Source organism: Cucurbita pepo, chromosome LG01 (genome assembly GCF_002806865.2).
Source record: "Cucurbita pepo subsp. pepo cultivar mu-cu-16 chromosome LG01, ASM280686v2, whole genome shotgun sequence".
In the NCBI taxonomy this organism is placed as follows: domain Eukaryota; kingdom Viridiplantae; phylum Streptophyta; class Magnoliopsida; order Cucurbitales; family Cucurbitaceae; genus Cucurbita; species Cucurbita pepo.
In genome coordinates, this window is record NC_036638.1 from 9,632,259 (window position 1) to 9,651,094 (window position 18,836).

General features: G+C 37.8%; 3 protein-coding genes and 1 non-coding gene across 4 annotated transcripts; 1 reads left to right on the forward strand and 3 right to left on the reverse strand.

Annotated features, from left to right (window-relative positions):
• Positions 1-447: 447 nt before the first annotated feature.
• Positions 448-3,626, forward strand: LOC111778811. Its single transcript, XM_023658790.1, has 3 exons — positions 448-1,127; positions 1,204-1,451; positions 2,430-3,626. Exons 1-3 carry the CDS (start codon positions 741-743, stop codon positions 3,451-3,453), a joined length of 1,659 nt encoding a protein of 552 aa, XP_023514558.1. The 5' UTR covers positions 448-740; the 3' UTR covers positions 3,454-3,626.
• On the reverse strand, positions 3,487-3,558 carry TRNAT-UGU. Its single transcript has one exon. It is a non-coding gene; the product is annotated as a tRNA-Thr (tRNA).
• A 4,203-nt stretch (positions 3,627-7,829) lies between the features above and the next one.
• On the reverse strand, positions 7,830-9,313 carry LOC111789147 (protein JINGUBANG-like). Its single transcript, XM_023669809.1, has one exon. It carries the CDS (start codon positions 9,259-9,261, stop codon positions 7,969-7,971), a length of 1,293 nt encoding a protein of 430 aa, XP_023525577.1. The 5' UTR covers positions 9,262-9,313; the 3' UTR covers positions 7,830-7,968.
• Positions 9,314-13,461: 4,148 nt separating this feature from the next.
• Positions 13,462-16,905, reverse strand: LOC111791714 (protein terminal ear1). Its single transcript, XM_023673187.1, has 5 exons — positions 15,853-16,905; positions 14,816-15,536; positions 14,560-14,679; positions 14,343-14,484; positions 13,462-14,258 (listed from the first exon to the last, which is right to left on the reverse strand). Exons 1-5 carry the CDS (start codon positions 16,595-16,597, stop codon positions 13,881-13,883), a joined length of 2,106 nt encoding a protein of 701 aa, XP_023528955.1. The 5' UTR covers positions 16,598-16,905; the 3' UTR covers positions 13,462-13,880.
• Between the last annotated feature and the right edge of the window lie 1,931 nt (positions 16,906-18,836).

Consider the following 18,836-nt stretch of genomic DNA (forward strand, 5'->3'; position numbering starts at 1 on the left):
ACTTGGCCTAATGTAGAAGCAAGTCGGTTGTGTCGCATATGATTGAACATGCACATGGAGACGATGTGTGTGGCCAAATAAGTTTGGATTCCGCACAAGTGATATTTGGTTGGCAAAGACAAATCTCACTTAAGGTTCGACAATGCCACAAAGTTAGGCGAAAAATACATATGGGACTTGTTGAGTTTTCCTCAAGACTAATCGTGAGCATGTCAACGACACTGCATAATTGAAAATGTACGACCGTGACAGATGATAGTAGCTTATTACCATCTCTCGAAACATAGGATAAAGAAAAGATTTTTAATTCAGATCATAGACGAGTGAATTATAATAAATTTCAACTCATTATTCCTAATTGATTTTACACCTTAGTTGATAAAAAAATCATTTCATTAAGATTCAACTTAGTCCCATAAAACCCAAATTTGTAGCCAATTTCTTGTATACACTCAACTAACAGTTCCTTTGCCTTTCAAGCTTCACGTTGCTTCCCAGCCAGACAAGCCAAGCAACTATGAGAGGGAAACAAAGAGTGGCTTGAAAGAGTCCTGTAATTTATTGCATTGCCTTGGAAGTCCACCAAATGCTCAATAGGCCTGTACCTTTCAGACGCCTCGTCATCAAAGCTTTAGAAAAAACAACAAAAAGGGGCTTACAAGACTTCTCCAATTATAAAATAATCACACAGTAGTTGAATTCAAGATGGGGGAAGAAACTGGATAGGATCAAGATCGACGATGAAGGGGCTGGTCTTGTTGTGCTCTGTCGCCGCCCTGTGGCTTCAGGCGGCAGTGGGGCTGCCGTTGCACACCGATTCACGGTGGATCGTGGACGAACAAGGGCAGAGAGTGAAACTAAGATGCGTAAATTGGGTGTCGCATTTGGAAGCGGTGGTAGCGGAGGGGCTTTCGAAGCAGCCCATCGACGAGATTACAAATCGTATTGGGTCATTAGGATTCAACTGCGTGAGGCTCACTTGGCCACTGTTTTTAGCCACAAACGAGTCTTTGAGTTCCCTCACCGTCCGGCAGTCATTCCAGCGGCTGGGTCTGAGGGAAGCCATCGCTGGAGTCCAAGCCAATAACCCCTTCATCATCGATCTTCCGCTCATAAAGGCTTTTGAGGTAAATCGTAAATGGGGTGCTCTGTAAATGTTTGGATTTGGTGAATTATGGGTTTGATTTTGAAATTGGATTGCAGGCGGTGGTGGGGAGGTTGGGGGAGGCGGAGTTGATGGTGGTATTGGACAATCACATCAGCAAGCCAGGGTGGTGCTGCAGCAACTTCGACGGAAATGGGTTCTTCGGGGATCAGTATTTCAACCCGGAGAAATGGATCGAGGGGCTCACTAGAATGGCTACCATGTTTAACGGCGTGGCCCATGTTGTTGGTATGAGCCTTAGGAATGAGCTCCGTGGCCCAAAGCAGAATGTCAACGATTGGTACAGGTACAATACACTTCAAATTTGATTTTTAAATATATAGGTTATAATATCAATTATCTAAATTTGATTTTTAGGGTCGAAATTAGATAAAAAAAATATGTTTATTAGTAAGGGTATTCATGTCATTTGAGAATCTGGCTCATCCAAATTACGGGTTGGGTTAGATTTTTTTTAGGTTAGGTTGAATCTTTTGAAAACTGAAAAAATTCAGGTTCTTTTATTTGATGGGTCGACATATTTTTTGGTCACGTTAACCAAACCAACCCGAAAGTAAGGGTACAATCTAACCCAACCCAACTCTAGTTTTAAGATTGTTAGGAAGATTAAGAATATTTAACCTTCCTAATTGATTTTAGTGATGAATTATACTTGGGAATATTTGATATTTGAAATATATGACATAACAGAGTTTTTTAAATAATTAAAAAGAAAAACTGACTACTCAATCCAACCCAACCCAACCCAACTTGAATTGAGTTGTGAACTCTATTCCGATTGCTGAGTCACCAATTCCTCGACTAATCTAAAATTTGAGATTGGTTTAAAAGATTTTCTCAATTCAACCCTGTACTTGTTTATTAGACATAGCTTATATTTAAATTAGAAGTTTAGTTGTTATCTTCCCGTGTTATTTGGTCTCTAAACTTTCAAAATTACAATTTAATCCTTCATTTTTTTATTATTTTTTTTAAATTAAATTCAGGAGTGTACTCGGACATAATTGAAATTTTAGGATTGAAATTTTAGGATTGTAATAGATAGAAAATTCTTTTTATATCTAATACCTCAATTAAAAATCTTGAATTTATCTAGTTTAGAGATCTATTAAGAACCAATTTCAAAATTCAGATAAACTTTAGAAATGAAATTAAAAACAAAGATAAACTGGAAAGCAAAAGGAATAGGTTTGTACTAAAATCATATGAACAGAAGATTTGATCATAATTTCATATGAATGTGATGAACCAATGTTGTTGGAAGGTACATGCAAAGAGGAGCGGAGGCAGTCCACGCAGCAAACCCAGACGTTCTTGTAATTCTCTCAGGACTAAGCTTCGACAAGGACTTATCTTTTCTCAAAACCCAACCCATAAACCTCACATTCACATCCAAATTAGTGTACGAGGTTCATTGGTATGCATTTTCCGACGGCTCCTCATGGCAATCAGGCAACCCAAATCAAGTCTGCGGAAGAGTAGTAAACAACTTAATGAAAATGTCCGGATTTCTCTTAGAACAGGGGATGCCTCTGTTTCTGACCGAATTCGGAGTCGACCAAAGAGGCACCAACGTCAACGACAACAGGTATCTAAGCTGCTTCCTGAGCGTGGCAGCCGAGTACGACCTCGATTGGGCGGTGTGGACGCTCGTTGGAAGCTACTATTTGAGAGAAGGGGTTGTTGGGTTGAACGAGTTCTACGGGTTGCTTGATTGGAATTGGTGTAATCCTAGAAATTCTAGCTTCCTCCAAAGGATCTCCGCCCTGCAGACACCCTTCCAAGGCCCAGGGCTAGCCGAAAGGAGGCCTTACAGTGTAATGTTCCACCCATCAACAGGGCTATGCGTGGGGAGGAAGTCGCTATTGGACCCATTAAGATTAGGCCCATGCGCTGATTCTGATCCTTGGTACTACACGCCTCAGAAGTTTTTAACTCTCAAAGGCACGTACTTTTGCATACAAGCGCAGGACATGGGGAAGCAGCCGAGATTGGGGATAATATGTACTGTCTCAAATGCTCAATGGGATATGGTTTCTGATTCAAAGATGCATCTTTCTTCGAAACTCGACGATGGCTCCGTGGTTTGCTTGGACGTTGACCCAAGTACTAATGAAATTGTCACCAATGCTTGTAAATGCTTGAGTCGGGACTCGTCGTGTGACCCGAGTAGCCAATGGTTCAAGCTCGTTAATAGTACTAGAAGCTTGGGCGCGACAAGGTCGATGATTAGTATGGTGGGTTCTTCTTTGTCGTCCAATCTTGTGCCTAAGTTGTTTGTGCAGTAATTGTTAAGGCTAAATTAAAGAAGAAAAAAAAAATGCCCCCATGCAGGATCGAACTACAGACCTTCAGTTTACAAGACTGATGCTCTACCACTGAGCTATAGGGGCTGTTGATGTTAATCAAGATTTAAAATGTTTAATTATTATATAAATCATTACATGCAATTTCATGTCAAGAAGAAGAAGAATACGTGTCAATTATTATTGAGTTATACTCACATTGGCTGATACCGTCTATATTAAAAAGCAAAATTCTAATGGGTGAAATCAACGAACGATTTATCTTACAACATTCAAAGTCATAGAGAATAACGAAGAAAATTCAATTTGGAAAAAGAAAACTAAAGGGTACGACCAAAGTATACGGATTTGTTTAATAAGGCTAAATTTCTAAATTTAGAACGACACGACAATTCAACGAAAGCAACCACCGAACGAGCGTGGGTATATGAATCCAAAGAAAAAGAGACAAATGAATGATGAAGTCAAGAATAGGGTACATTGGAAGCCCCACCACTTTGGCATATATATATATATATATATATTCCATTCACAGCCAACTTGAGTTCCTTTCCGGCAAATAAGAAGAAAAACTACCAAATTTCCACAGGATATGAAGAACACAGGCTGGTTTTTGTAGAGGGCATTTGGAACACAGCCAAGACAGCTGCTTTTTATCCTTCTATCTTTATCCTTTGTGCTTTCATGAAGTTTGGCGCCACTAAGCATGGATAATTATTGAGTTCCATACCTTATACCATTATGGTTCGTGGTCCATAATCTTACCTTTTCTACTAGTGCTAGTGGGTGTGAATAGTGCATGGTAGATATCACTCCAAAATATCCATTTCTTCCTATCAAGTGGGATGAACATGAGGCTCCAAGCTTCTAAACTACACAATTCAATCACAAATCGAGATCGTCGGATCCTTTTTGATTCTCTATAACCAAGAATGTGGCTTGAAATTTCTCGACAATGGAGGCGGACCCTCGTGTATAACTTTTTTCCTGTGATATGACTACATTAGAATTTCTTTAGATAAGATGTGGTTTAGAGACGAACTAAGGTGAAAGTTGGTGGATATATATTATAGGAGGATATGAAGTAAGAAATGCTTAAAATAATTCAAAGTTAATATCTATATGAACAAGATGCGTCTTTCGGAATAATTGTAGGTTGGGTGACCTCCTAAGTGTTTTTGTGGGAAGCATTAGAGTAAAGACAAAACTTGTGATAATAATCCTAAAAGCGGTCGTGTTGGTTTGTAATAATGTTCACTTTTAAAAGCAGTTTAAGACAAGTAGATAACATAGTCATGTCCTATGGTTATGTTGGGATCATCAAGTGTTGGATTTAGATTTCAAATCCTATGAAACGTTACATTTCTCGTCCACCCTTTATTAACTGGTACTTGTGTGGAATGCAACACCCTACGCCTTGGATTTGGATAAGGATTCGAAATCTGGATTCGCCACCTAATGACCTCACATTACTTATTTCTCGTTTTTAAGAATGAATACTATCACAAACTAATACAAGTTTGTTTTAGCGTGTTTTATCTTCATTCACATGCATCCTAGAAAAATTCTACTTTAGATGTGGTCTCAGTTTATTCATTTACCTATCTTTTACTCATATGTCACATACCCACTAGATTCGTCCCTAAACTACATCTTACAAGAGAGGTACTGCTATGATACCATTTGTTACCCAGAATTTGGATCAGGTACCAAATTTGAGTTCTAAATCCTGAACCTGAATTATTACGTGGATCGAGTGCACTAGCTGAGCAAAATCAAATTTGAAACTCTTACCTTACCCAACAATCGAGACAACCCGTTGATCACAACGACTATACGAGGGTTCGAGCAAACATGATAAAGAAATTTGAGAATCCACAAAAATAGAATAAGAAAGTGATGAGAAATTTGAAGGTGTTTGAGCAAGTGGGCAAGTTGGGGGAGCTACGACTAAGGGCTTTTCTTTTTTTCATATTATTTTAATGGGTGGGTGTTGGTCGATCCAAGTTTAGATTTTTGATTAATTTCATAATATTAGGAAGCTTCTAGTACCAATATTTCATGTCTTTTAAAACTTATATAATTTCATTTAATTATATTTAACTTACTAATTGTTTGACCCAACTGGATCGCTTCCTCCTTTAATTAGTCAACCACATTTGTTTATTCCAACTTGGTTCTATATAGTCAACTCTCTCTTAAGCTCTTAATTATTTAATTAATTCTATTGCTTCTTCTAATTATTTATTATTTTATCTCACTCCCAATAATTCATAACTCATCATCCATATACAATGCATGAACATGTTATCCAAAAATTGTATAAATATTTGAATATGCACTTAAATCTATTCATTTTATATGTTTAAGAAGTTCATTCACGAGTGTACGTGGGTTAGGTTAATTGATTTAGTGATCCAAACAACTCGAACTCAAGTGCTTGATTTCTAGCCTTTGCTTACTTTAAGATAGAAGACATCCATTCTCTTTGTACAGTTAGTTTAGCTCGCAACTATTCGAGTTCAGATCTCACTAGCAACATCAATTGATTGAAGAGTGAAACATGGATGAAGAAAGCTTTTTAATCTGGGAGATTTTGATGATATCTAGGATATCCATTAAGAAATATTCTTCTTCTTTATACGCGCCTGGTGGATTGAAACTTGGAGAGTCAGAAGGTTGCCTACAACCCGCATCGGGTGGCTTGGATTCGGGACAAGGTATTCCGATAGAGAGATCTTGTCCTTCCAATTGGATTGTGAGCTTTTTAGATTGCTGGAGCTGCAAAGTTACCTAGACTTCGGGTTCTTCTTACTCACGTATCACTTGAATCTAATCTAAACGGTGGTTTTCTTTGTGACGGATCTGTGGTAGCCTCCTCCTTAGGTTAAGAGTCACCTTAGTGATAGGATACTGGGTGTTTCACGTTTTATTCTTTTATCAAAGAATCCACAAAGAAAAGACCACCTTGAAGTATGCATCCATATGGCTTGGCTGGTTGCGTTGTAGGGTTTTTTTTTTTTTTTTTTTTTTTTTTTTTTAATTATTTTAAAAAATACTACTTATCCACAATATATATTAGATTAATAACAAAAATCTTGCTCAAATATCACAAGTCACAATTCATCACTATCAAATGTTTTTAATTTTTATAATAATTTTAAAACTGCGGTTGGATTGTAATTCTATTTTCGAGTTTGTTAGAACTCAAACTAACTTTTATATTTTGTTTTGAGTTAGATAGTTCAGGTTGGTTAAATTCTCGGATCATATGAACACCTCTAATTAAATTTTCGACGATGAGTTCTATATTGATATTAATTTGAAAATATGAACCCACAATTTTTTATTTGATAATTTGAATATGTAAACATATATATATATATATATATATATATATATATATGTATATGAATATGTGTGTGTGAGGCATGCAAGTTGAGGGGAAGCATGTGGGCGAAGATTGATAATTAAAGAACAAAAGAATAGCATTTAAGCTTCCTGGGTGATGTTAATTAAACAGGAATCAAGGCCACTTTTCGTTACTAATTAACAATTAATTAACTAATTAAGCTCATCAATCAATGCCAGATGCTCCACACTCCAACCAAAATATTTAACTACATGGGATACATAAATGGTGAGAGCTAGACGACAAAATCCACTTTCTTCCAGAAGAGATTAGTTATTAATTACCATTATTAAATCATCATTTAATTATTTAATTACCTTTTAACTTCTTAGATAACCTCAATCAACACCAAAGTTGCCAACTAATTAATTGAATTACCAGCCCCTTTAAAAAAAAATATATATATATATATATAATACATCTTTAACTTTTTAATATTATATCAAATAAACTAGTTGAATTTAAAAATTAAGTTAAAAATAAATTTCCATTACATAGATTATAAATTTAAAAACATATAATTTATCTCTTATAAATAATTGTAATATATATATATATATAATCAAATAAATGAATAAACCAAAAAAAATATTTAAAAAATTAAAAATTACTATTTATGAAGCGGCAGGCCAGCTAGAAGGCAATTGGAATTTTTTTTTTTTCTTTTTTTTTTTTTTTTTTTTTTTNTCTTTTTTTTTTTTTTTGTCTTTTTTCCATCCAACTCATATGGATATTATCTTTGCTTCTACACCTTTCTTTTTATATATATATATATACCAACTTGCTTATACAATATAATATATATACATGTCAATAATTTAACGAGTGAGTATTAACAATTCACCTCATTATTAAAATTACGGAGATCATATTTTTTACTTATAAATTTATGATCTTCCTTTTAATTAATGAACGTGGGATTATTCCTCTCAATGATGGGCCAAAATTACATTAAGAAATAAATCCTTATTAATTACATGTTAAATGAAGTTACATAGGCCACCCATGATAATATAAACATGCAAAAATTGGAAAATTTTTGAAACAATAAAATAATAAAAAGAAAAAAATTGTTCATAATCCATTTATCTGCAATTCATAATATTAGAATTGGGGGAAAATGAGAGTTTCCAGGATTTCAGCTCTCCGTCAAGACTTCCGCTGCACACTGATACGACGCCGTCCGACTCCCCTTCCGATACGACCACCAGCGATTTCACCGGTTTTTTGTGACCTTCCAGTACTGACAAGCAGTTAAAACTACCATCTGGTCCACGTTGCCACACCCTCACCGTCCGATCTGCGGACCCACTCAACAACAAATCCGACACGTACATCAAACACAGAATCGCGTTTCTGTGACCTCTTAATGCGCCGATCACCGCCATGTGGTTCGCACTGTCTTCTCTTTCCCAAACCAGAACGGACCGATCACAAGCCCCCGAGAAAAGCAATGAACCGTCGTCGTTTAGCGCCAATGCATTCACTGCCGATTTGTGCTTCTCTAATGTCGCCACCAGTACATGACGTTTCTCCGTCTCCGGTTTCGTCCATACTCGGATTTTTCTATCGGCTGAACCGGTGTACACAGTCCCTCCGGCGGAAACGGCCACCGCGTTGATGGCGTCTTCGTGCGCTGCTTTTACTGACTCGACACAGCGGTGGTTAGAGCCTTGCCAGATTTTCAAACTCCGATCCCAAGAAACAGAGTAAACAGAGTCGCCGTTGACGGCGAGTCCAGTAACGGCGTCAGCGTGTTGAATCCAGAGAACCTTTTTATGACGACGGACGTTGACGTAATTACTCGGGAGTATAAATCGGCGAAGACGGTCGTTGACTGTAGGGAGAGTGTTGACCAATTTGAATTGTTTGGTCTTCTCACTCAAATTCCAGACGCGGATTTTGCCGTCTTGGTGAGAAGTGAGGATTTCACGGCGGAGAAAGGATATTCCCTTTACAGAACCAGAGGATGAATCTCGAGCGTTGAATGCGGTGATGTGAGAGAAAGTAATTCGATCGTAGACGTTGATTTCATGAGCGGTGGCGACGTAGAGATAGGCGCCATGGACGGCGAGATGGGAGATTGGGAGCTTGAAAGAGGCGAGGTGGTGTTGAGAAACAGAGACGTTTAAAGCATCGGTGATGGTGGGGAGTTTTTGAAGAGATGGAATGGACGGTAGAGATTGAAGGGAGAGATTCGTTTGGAGACTGGAATAGCTAGTGTCGGAACTAGGCGTCGACGTCAACGACGACGAACAATTGGCCGACATTTCTGAAAGACTACTTCCGTCGGAACTTAAGTAGGAGGGTTCAGGCGGTTTATTACAACTGGGTTTGGCGGCGGTGGAGCAGGGGAGTAGCCATGATCGGAGCTTCATGCCGGCGACGGCGAGAAAGAGTGGAAGAGAGGAAAAGGGAGGAGATGAAGAAATGGTGATGACTCCGAGTTGGGGAAAGGTATAAATAGAGGAACAAAAAAGAGTGTAGGAGAGGTCCAATGAGAGAGTGGCACGTGGAGATAAGGGATTGTCCTCACGATACGGCGCGTCCGATGTAAGAAAGAATGAAGGCAGCGTAGGGTCAATTTTGGAATAAGAAAAAGAGGGTAATTAATAATTAAAAATAAAAGAAAATGGTAATTTGTTTAGCTTAAAAAGTAACGGAAGACAGAGAGGAAGGTGACAGTCAAGGTGAGGCAAGTGGACGTTGAGAGTCGATTTTTCTTTTGTTTCAAGTTTCCTTAAATACCCCTCTCATTCTGGGCCCAGGATCAGGCCCATTTTCTTACAACAAGTGGGACCCCCAAAATGATTTTTTTTTTAATATTATATTTAATAGATTATTGATCTATTTAGAGTTTAAATTTTTTAAAAGTTTAAATTAATAAAAAATAATTAACTTCTTACTTTTTAAAAATTCAAGCTAAATAGAAAATTTCAAGCTAAGTTTTCACATGAAATTAATAGCACTTAATAAGAAAATGACGTTACAAGCGCTCGAACTTGATTTTCAGTCTCGAGAAAGCAAAGTACATGACATTAAAGTGAAGATAGCTCAATAAACAGAGACGAACATGATGCAAGGACATAACATAAATGAGACCACCCATCATTTCATAAAGTATATTTTCTTGACTGTTTTCGATACTTTTTTATACGACCAACGTTTAATAATGTAATATAGATATAGGGTTTTGGAATTTCCTCCCTAGAGATTATAATCATTATTTGGATTTTATAGGATAATTAGATTAATTTATGTTATAATCTGTTTCAAATTTATGATAATTAATGTGGGTTTATTATTTCTATGAATATGTAGTTGGAGGATGTGATTATTTATTGCATGGGGACCATTTTCTCAATTATATTTTTACATTAATTATTGTACCAAATTCAACCAAAATTTCCCACCAGATATTTTCGGTTGAGATAATAATACAGAAGTCACCTCGGTTGAAAAGAGTAGCAAAACATTTTTTTTTATAAATGTGTGTATACCTTTCTTTGGTAGATACGTTTTAAAATCGTGAGGCTGACGACGATACATATTTATTGGACGTGGACTTGGAAGCCAAATATATACTAGCGGTAGGCTTAAACTGTTACATTTAGGCTACAAAACTGAGAGTGGAGAAAGCAGACAATATATACTAGCAGTAGGCTTAACCAAGGTTACGTTCCCGTCTCTCCATCCCTGACTCTGTCTCATTCTCGCCACACTCCACTTTTAAGTTAGTTTTGTACCTTATTCTATATATATATATATATATATATATTAATTTTAGAAATTATGTTAAAGTTAAATTATATTTTTTTATAAAATATTTGTGTATTAGATTTTGATGTTTGTATTTGAAATTATATTAGAAAATGAAAACTATGAATTAAAAATTATTCGAAATTAAATTTAAAAAAAAATATATGCAAAAAAGGTAAAGGAAGAATTTCGGGGGAATGAGAAGCCCGATTTCTACAAATTCTTTGTAGAAAATCTTCGCATTTGATTCCCACAAAAGTAAATAGAGAATTTTAGAAATATAGGAATTAAAAAGGCTTCCTCGTCTCTATCCCGTGAACATCTCTAGACACCAAAAAACGAACAAAAGATAACATTTGTGTTCATAAGTTTGGCCAACATTGTTGCATTGAGAAGATGACAATGGAGAATTACAAGAAGCCACTGTTCATGAACCTAGATCATGTCAAATTTGATGTATGCTTAGTGATCAACATGAACCATCCAACATGATTTGATTGTTTAACACTATCATGTTAATGTCGTTTAAAGTCATTGTCTTGTCTTTCTCCAAAGACATGCAGTGTCGGGTGTTAGCCAAAGGATCAAAAAGGTGAGATTTTTAGAACACAAAACGTGATTGAGAAGTGATGAGGAAGATGACCAAATAATGCAGCAGGACTTGGTGCCTATACATCCATCACATGTTATCAATATCATAGGGTTGGTTTACAACTTAAAAGGCAGACTTATCTTCTTGCATTTACTATCATCGACTTAGATCGACAAATACACCAACGGGTAGTGTACGAAGACAATCATCATGTTTGAAACGACCTTCTAAATGCTTAAAAAGTAACGAGAAATGGTTCACCAACCATCATCTATTCCAAGGCATGTTGTTGGACTAGGCTATCCAAAGCACTAGTTGCAAGCCCATTTTTTGGAACAGAATGGGCTGGCGGAGGTGAGTGGGCGATGGGTATGGAGGTGAGTGGACTAGGCAATGGGCTTGTCTACGAGGTTGCTGACATCGGAATTTGATATCAAAGTTTGATTGAGTCTTGTGTGTCACATTGTATTCCTAAGTGACATTTTGGTGAGAGTCTTTGTAGTGTGACAGTGAGATATTCACTCGTAACACTTTAATTATTAGTGATTAGTTGCTACACGTGGATATAGGGGAACTTCTTCTCTCCGAACTACGTAAATATTTTGGTGTCTCTTTGTGTAATTTCGTTTATTGGTGTTGTGAGTACATTTATTCCGCTTTCGTTACAACACGTGATATCAGAGCTTTGTAGCATTTTGGCGCACAACATTAAATACTCTGAGCATCCTTTTTAAAAAAGAGCTATTATAAAAAACGTATGCAAAATGAGATTTGATTTGGTGTAACAAGCATAGAAACAAGGGTTTTCTTATTTTCTCATTACTTCGATTACATTCAAAAATGCTTTCCAATTAAGGATGAACTAAAGGAAAAGAATTGGAATCATAAAATAAATTTAGAAATTTACGATGATCACGATTGCGCAGGTGACACGCGTCAGTTAAGGCGCTAACGAACATGATAGACAACGATAGAGACATATGTCGCAAAACAACATAGATGCGCCTTGAGTGCAAAAGAGGCCACACATCGCCACCAAAACCATCGGGAGATCCGACCTACTCGCCCAACCTGATACTAAGGCACAACCCACTCCAACCGACCTAACCCGATTCGTACCCTCGCCAAAAGAATTGCATCACGTGTTAAACAGGGAGCACATGTACTCCTCCCTCTAAGTGCGTCGTCGGTAAGTATGTGTAGTTGTGCGCGTGAGTTTCGTCTTGTATTTTTATTATGTTATTTCGAAACTTCAAAAATCCAGTCATAATACTAACCTTTAACACATATTTTCAAATATGAAAATTTAAAGCTCTAATCAAAAAAATAATATTAAAAAAAATAAAACATAGAAAAGACTCATTTAGGGTTTACCACAAACTTGAAATCGAATCGATTCCGTTCAAGTTCAAAAAAATGAACCCAACCCCATTCAAAATGTTAATCTAATTCAACCCAACCTTTTTAATTCGGATTAGATTGGTCTATGTTGTCTGGTTGAATGTAGACGGAGAGATGAAATTTGAGTGACAGGAGGGATTAAAGAAAGAGAGTGGGCGAGCGTGCGGTGTTGGGTGTATAAAAAAAACACACACAAAACACACTGAAAATAGGCGCGCGCACACACACACATAACCCCACATGGTTAGGTTAGAGTTCCTAGTTTCATCAAATCTTTAATTTACCATATTATTATTATTATTATTATTATTATTATTATTATTATTATTATTATTATTATTATTATTTATTATTTATTATTTAAATAAAAAAAGAATAGTGGGTGGCATTAATTACAGCGTTTGTTTTGTCAATTATGAGGAACCCCAAAAACCCAAAAGAAATAAAAATAAAAAATAAATAATAAATAAACCTTAATATGAATAAAGGGGGTTCTTCTTCTGTGTCAGCAATTTCAAATTACATTGAAACTCACTCCCACATCCATATCCATTACCCATGACGTGGCCTGTATCACCTGGTCCACGTGTCATAACCCCACACCATTCACTGACATGCCACCACCACCAAAATCAATCTTAATTACCCTTATTTGAAGTTATTATTTGAAGTTTATAGTCGATAGTAGATATTAGTAACACATTATGACTAGTGAATGTTTAAAATTGAAGTTTATAACTTATTTAGGTTACTCATATCACCAAGTCCGAGAACTCTATCCGTTGGTTGGTTGGTTGGTGTGGGAGTAAAATATTAGGGGACAACATTGATTTCTCAGAATGAAACATAATCCTATTATGTTGATCAAAATGAACATAAACATGAGACATAAACAACATAAGACATAAACAGCAAAGAAACAAAGAGGGATGCGATGATGATGCCTCTTTTGGGGACGGACTTTTGCCACAAATAGTGTGTGTAAGGCATGGAGGAGGAAATTAATACAAGGAAAAGACCCAAATTAAAGCCTTCACCTTCCTTCCACCAACCTGGCTGCTGCTGCTGCTGCATCTGCATCTGCTGCCTGCTGCTGCTATGTGGAAGAACCCATTGGCGCCAACCAGGCAAGTCACCCAACCCAAGTGGTAGCTGTGCTTGCTGCTGCACCACCACCACTCACACTAACATTTCCTTCTTTCTTTCTTTCTTTCTTTCTTTTTATCCCACATTTTGCACCCATTTTTAGGATACTTCATACTGATCACCGTCGTATTCTTCATCAACGCCACCGCACCTTTGGCTACTACTACTGCACCCAATGCTGCTGCCACTGCTGCTGCCGCTGCTGCTGCTGCTTCCATTCACGGCTTCCTCCTGTTGGTCAACCACTGTTGTCGCAGTTGCAGCAGCCCCATCATCTTCGCCGTCCATCTCATCATTGCCAGAAGATGGAGTAGTCGAGAGACCAATGGTGATAGGCTGCTGCTTCTGGCCGCCAATGGGCAGTGGCTCCGTCAGTTCCCTCCCGTCCCGAGGCGGTGAAAACACCACTGGCAGGTAGTGGTCCATCTCGCATGGAAACTTTGAGTTCTTAAAGTGCTCCTTTAGTGCTTCCAGTCCCTTCAGTTTTTGTCTTAAATATTAAAAAAACCCCATAAAACAAAACAAAACAAAACAAAACAAGAATCCATGATCATCAGGCACCTGAACTCTAGCATAGGTGACTTCACAGATTTTCCTGGAATTGAAAACCTCCCAAGGTTGAAGATGAAACGCCTTGTACAGCCTCCATGTGGCCTCCGGCGAGGTCATGTTTACAAACCCATATCCAACGTTGCACTTGTTGCTGCAAATCACAATCACCGCTCTCATATGCATCATTTTGAAGTAGTTCTTGAAATAGATACACACAATTACTCACTTGAAATCAATGGGTAGATATACAAAATCGTAGGAGGAAAGTGGCTGGCTATGCCCGTCGCCCATCTGCTCGTTGCAGTGAATGCAGTGGTTGTCCAACATGTTCAACAACAACTTCTGACTGCACCCAAGTCAGACAACTATACCAATAAAAAAAAGATACCCATGTCTAATTACAGAAATTAAAAACAACCCATAAATTTTTGAAAACGTAGCAGTTGAAATTTGAAGCGAAATTGGTTGTTTTCTTCTCGAACCTGTATTTGTTGGGGATGTTCTTGATCATCACAGTGGTTCTTGAATCTCTGCAATCGGATTCCACCATGTTGTTGTCGTTTATAAGGAATCGAGAGTCGAACTTCCTGGATTGTCTACATTTCCTTAGCTTATTCCTACTGGGCTGCAGCTGCTGTGGCGGTTGGTCGGCAGCAACAGCGGGACTACTGTGGCTGATCTTTGAATTCTTTCTCAATGTCTCACACGATTCTCTCTCATCGATTTTATTGCACGCACCGCCGCCTTCCAAATCGAGAGACGCCATTTTTCCATTCACATCGACGGACTCCAAGCTCTTCCTGGGGTTTCTCGGGCTTCGACTCCCCTTCCGCGGATTCAGTTTCCTGGAGAAACTATGGGGTTTTGAGTAATACCAGCGCGGTGGAACATTTGAAGCTGCCCCACCTGAGAAATTCCTCGGCGGCGTGGGAGGAGGCGGTGGCGGCGGAGGCTGAGAGGGTGGGCACTTCAGACTTCTAGAGTATATATTATTCGAGCCGCAGATGGCCGGAGCGGTCAAGTTAGCATTGAAAAACTTGTTGCCATGGCCGCCCGGCCGACTGAACTCAATCACTACTGATTTCCCATTGATTTCCTTTCCGTTCATCTCCTTTAGAGCCTTCCCAGCATCCCTAATGTCGAAAAACTCAACGAACCTTTGCTGCATCTTCAATGGCGTCTCTCTTAACTCCTTAACAGGACCTTCAAATTAAACACAAAAACCAGCGATGAACAGAAGAGATTTCAAATAAGAAAAGTAAGAAGAGTTCATTTCATGTTTATAAAAATTTTGTTGTAGTCAGACAAAGAGAATAGACAGAAAGTAAGCAAAAGAGACCCATCAAAGATTAAGATAAATATAAATATAAATATAAATGAATAAACCCCACATTCCAGTCCCCACAAATCTAACCCACCCACAAGCAAAACAAACCCCAAAAACACGTCGTATTCAGATCCCTTACGAACAAACAAAAATCAAAGAACAAACCCAGAAAGGAGAAGTTTAATAGAATACCAAAAGCCTCGAAGATTTCTCTGAGACAGGAAGTGGAAACAGTGGAGTCCAAATTGAAGACGACGATAGTGCCTTGATTCTTCCCAGCCGGAACAGCATTACTGGCCGGAACGACGAACTGGGCCCAAACAGCATGGCCGGCGATGAGGCCAGGCGCTGGAGAAGGACGAGGGAGAGGGAAATCAGGGAATTGAGGAGCGGAATTTGAAAAGAAGAAACGGTTATTGTTGTTGTTGTTGTTGTTGTTGTTGTTGTTGCTGTTGTTAAAATAGTTACGAAGGCGACACTGATGGTGCATGTGCTGATCCCGAATCTCACGCAAGGCCCTCTCGGCGTGCCGAATGTCATAGAAATGGACGATAACAATCCCTTCCTTAACCCTTTCCATTTGCACTCCTCGAACCTCCCCAAACACCTCCAATTCTCTTCTCACCATCGTCTCGCTTACATCGCAAGGAACTAAACTCACCACCAACGACCGAGTCGCAACCGACGACACCGCCTGTCCTAACGACCGCACTGGTATATACGCCGGCGCCGGAGTTGGAAACGGCGCGTAACCTACATCACCCTCGCAGAACGGCAGAAGAGGGACATCACCGATTGGTGGATATGGCGAGGAGTACGGAAAGAAAACCTGGTGGGGTTGCGGCATAAACACAGTAGTCGAATATCTCGGCCGAAACTCTTGGGCTGTCGGGTCCAAACTCCCTGGAAAACGGCCGTAGACGCCGGTCTCCGCCATGGGCCGTGGGAAGAAAAACAAGAAAGTGGGTCGGACGGAAACGGAGAAAATGGCTGTTGTCTGTGTGTGTGTGGTTAGTTGTTACTCAAGTTAACGACATGGCGGAATAGGACTAGCGAGTATGTCGGCGTCGGCGTCGGCGTCGGTGTCGTCGTCGGCGTCTCTGTTTCCGATTCTCTGGGGTTTGGGGTTTGAAAATAATGGTAGAAAAACGGTGTTGGATTTGTGTCCGAAGGCTACGACGGTATCTGAGTGTGAAAAAGTTGAGTGGAAAAAAGCAGAGCAGAGAGAGAGCGGAAGGGTTTTGGTTGTTTACTTTCTCTGTATAATCCACCTTTTGGGGCCAAGGTCCATGAAAATGTCCTTTGCTCTCTGGAAAGACGAAGACGAAAAGACGGGAATGCCCCTCGAGATGCTTCCTCATTAAGCCACAGCCCTACACGTGGAGCCGATGAAGGATAAAGGGGGAAGTCTTGCACACGAGGACAAATAATAATTAAAATTGCGTCGGGTGCCCAATAGTGCCTTTTTCAGGTTGTTGTTTTTGACTACTCCTACTTCTTGACCCCTTTCCTTCTTTTTTTTTTCTTTTTTCTTTTTCTTTTTTTTTTNTTTCTTTTTTCAAATTTTATTTGTTTATTTATTTATTTATCTATTTCTTGTCCCAATCTAAAATTTTCTTATTTGGTTCAATTATTGAGATTTTCTTTTACCCCCTTCCTTTGTATTTTTCTTTTTAATATATATATATATTTATATTTATATTTATATTTATATATTTGCATGCTTCTCAAATTACTATAGGTCCCATGCAAATACACACCCATGCACCAATTTCCTTCCGGCTCGACCCGAGTTGGATTGGGTTGGAATTGATAAAATATTTTGGGCTAATTCAAAATTTTAGATTGGTTAGACTAGTTCTAGCCACCATTCAATTGTCTCATAATCTATCGTCAAAAGTAAGTGGTTTGAGTCTCGTAATATTATGTAAGTACTCACTCTCCTTAGTCATAAAACTATTAAGGCTATTGTACCTGGTGTCCTTAGGTGTTCTAGGTACTTAAACAAATGGACTTGCTTGATTAACCATTGAAGGTATGGGTGCAGGTGGAGTTGTCTAACTCCAACTAGCAAGAGTCGTTTGCATTGTTTGATTAACTTGGTTGTGGATCAATTACTGCACTCCTTAAAGGTAATATAGTGATTGGCTGATCTCTAGATGATGCCAATACAATAGACTTTGGATCCATCTCTGCTCCTCACTCTCTGAGTCCACTTCTGACGTATTGGGTTCCATATTCCTCAATAATACCATAATCTATCACATAAATAAATTATTAGTCACACCCCTCTATTTTCAAGTTGGGTTATCGGGTTTAATTGTGTGTGTTTTTTTTTTAATTATTTAAACAAATCCTACTTATTTCAATATATATTAAATTAATAACAAAAATCTCATAAAACTCAATATGAAATATTCAAAAAAGATAGAAGCGTAGTGAGTTTGAGTTTGAGAAAGACAATAGCCAAGCGAAGAAGGTCTAGAGAGTAAGTAAACCCTGCAGGTACGCCTCCCCAATTCAAAGCTCTTTCACTTTATCATCCAACTTAAATGATAATAATTATAAATAAATATAATTTTTAAAAATTTGTTTTTGTTTTTGTAATTTGATAAATATTTTCAAATATTTCTTTTAAATTTGGAATGAAATAGACGTAAAATAAATAAAAGAAATATTATTTAATACTTTAAAAAATTTAGAAGTGGAATAAACATAAAATAAAATAAAAAATGGGGGCATAAATTAGTAATTTAATAAAGGTGTTAATATAAAAATAAATAAATAAATAAATAAAGCATAGTGTAAATGGGGCTCTATTATCCACAAAATATGGTATTAATATACAAAATAAAGAGACAACCTCGCAACCCACTCCCCAGATTGTACTCTCCTTAAAACTGGAAAACCTCTTCTCTTTCTCTCTCTACTTTTCTAGGCTTACTATTTTCCACGTGTTTCTTTCAATCATTTTTATTATATTATCTATATTTTTATGTAATTATTGTCAAAATAAATTAAATAAACAAAGTTTATTATAATTTTCTCTCTTCGTTTTCTTTAACACAGATTCTCTACCCCTCAGTTTCCCAATTTAATAGTTGTTCTTTTATATATAAAAAATTGATTATTTAAAGAAAACTGAGGCAAATTTTAAGGAAAGGGACTATATTTGG

What these genes read in the sequence shown, in the direction of transcription:
- LOC111778811 (XM_023658790.1), top strand. Translation starts at nt 741, where the DNA reads ATGAAGGGGCTGGTCTTGTTGTGCTCTGTCGCCGCCCTGTGGCTTCAG. An exon ending in CGCTCATAAAGGCTTTTGAG is followed by an intron (nt 1,128 to 1,203) that starts GTAAATCGTAAA and finishes ATTGGATTGCAG; the next exon opens with GCGGTGGTGGGGAGGTTGGG. An exon ending in AATGTCAACGATTGGTACAG is followed by an intron (nt 1,452 to 2,429) that starts GTACAATACACT and finishes TGTTGTTGGAAG; the next exon opens with GTACATGCAAAGAGGAGCGG.
- LOC111789147 (XM_023669809.1), bottom strand. Translation starts at nt 9,261, where the DNA reads ATGAAGCTCCGATCATGGCTACTCCCCTGCTCCACCGCCGCCAAACCC.
- LOC111791714 (XM_023673187.1), bottom strand. Translation starts at nt 16,597, where the DNA reads ATGGCGGAGACCGGCGTCTACGGCCGTTTTCCAGGGAGTTTGGACCCG. An exon ending in AGAAATCTTCGAGGCTTTTG is followed by an intron (nt 15,537 to 15,852) that starts GTATTCTATTAA and finishes TTTAATTTGAAG; the next exon opens with GTCCTGTTAAGGAGTTAAGA. An exon ending in AACATCCCCAACAAATACAG is followed by an intron (nt 14,680 to 14,815) that starts GTTCGAGAAGAA and finishes ACTTGGGTGCAG; the next exon opens with TCAGAAGTTGTTGTTGAACA.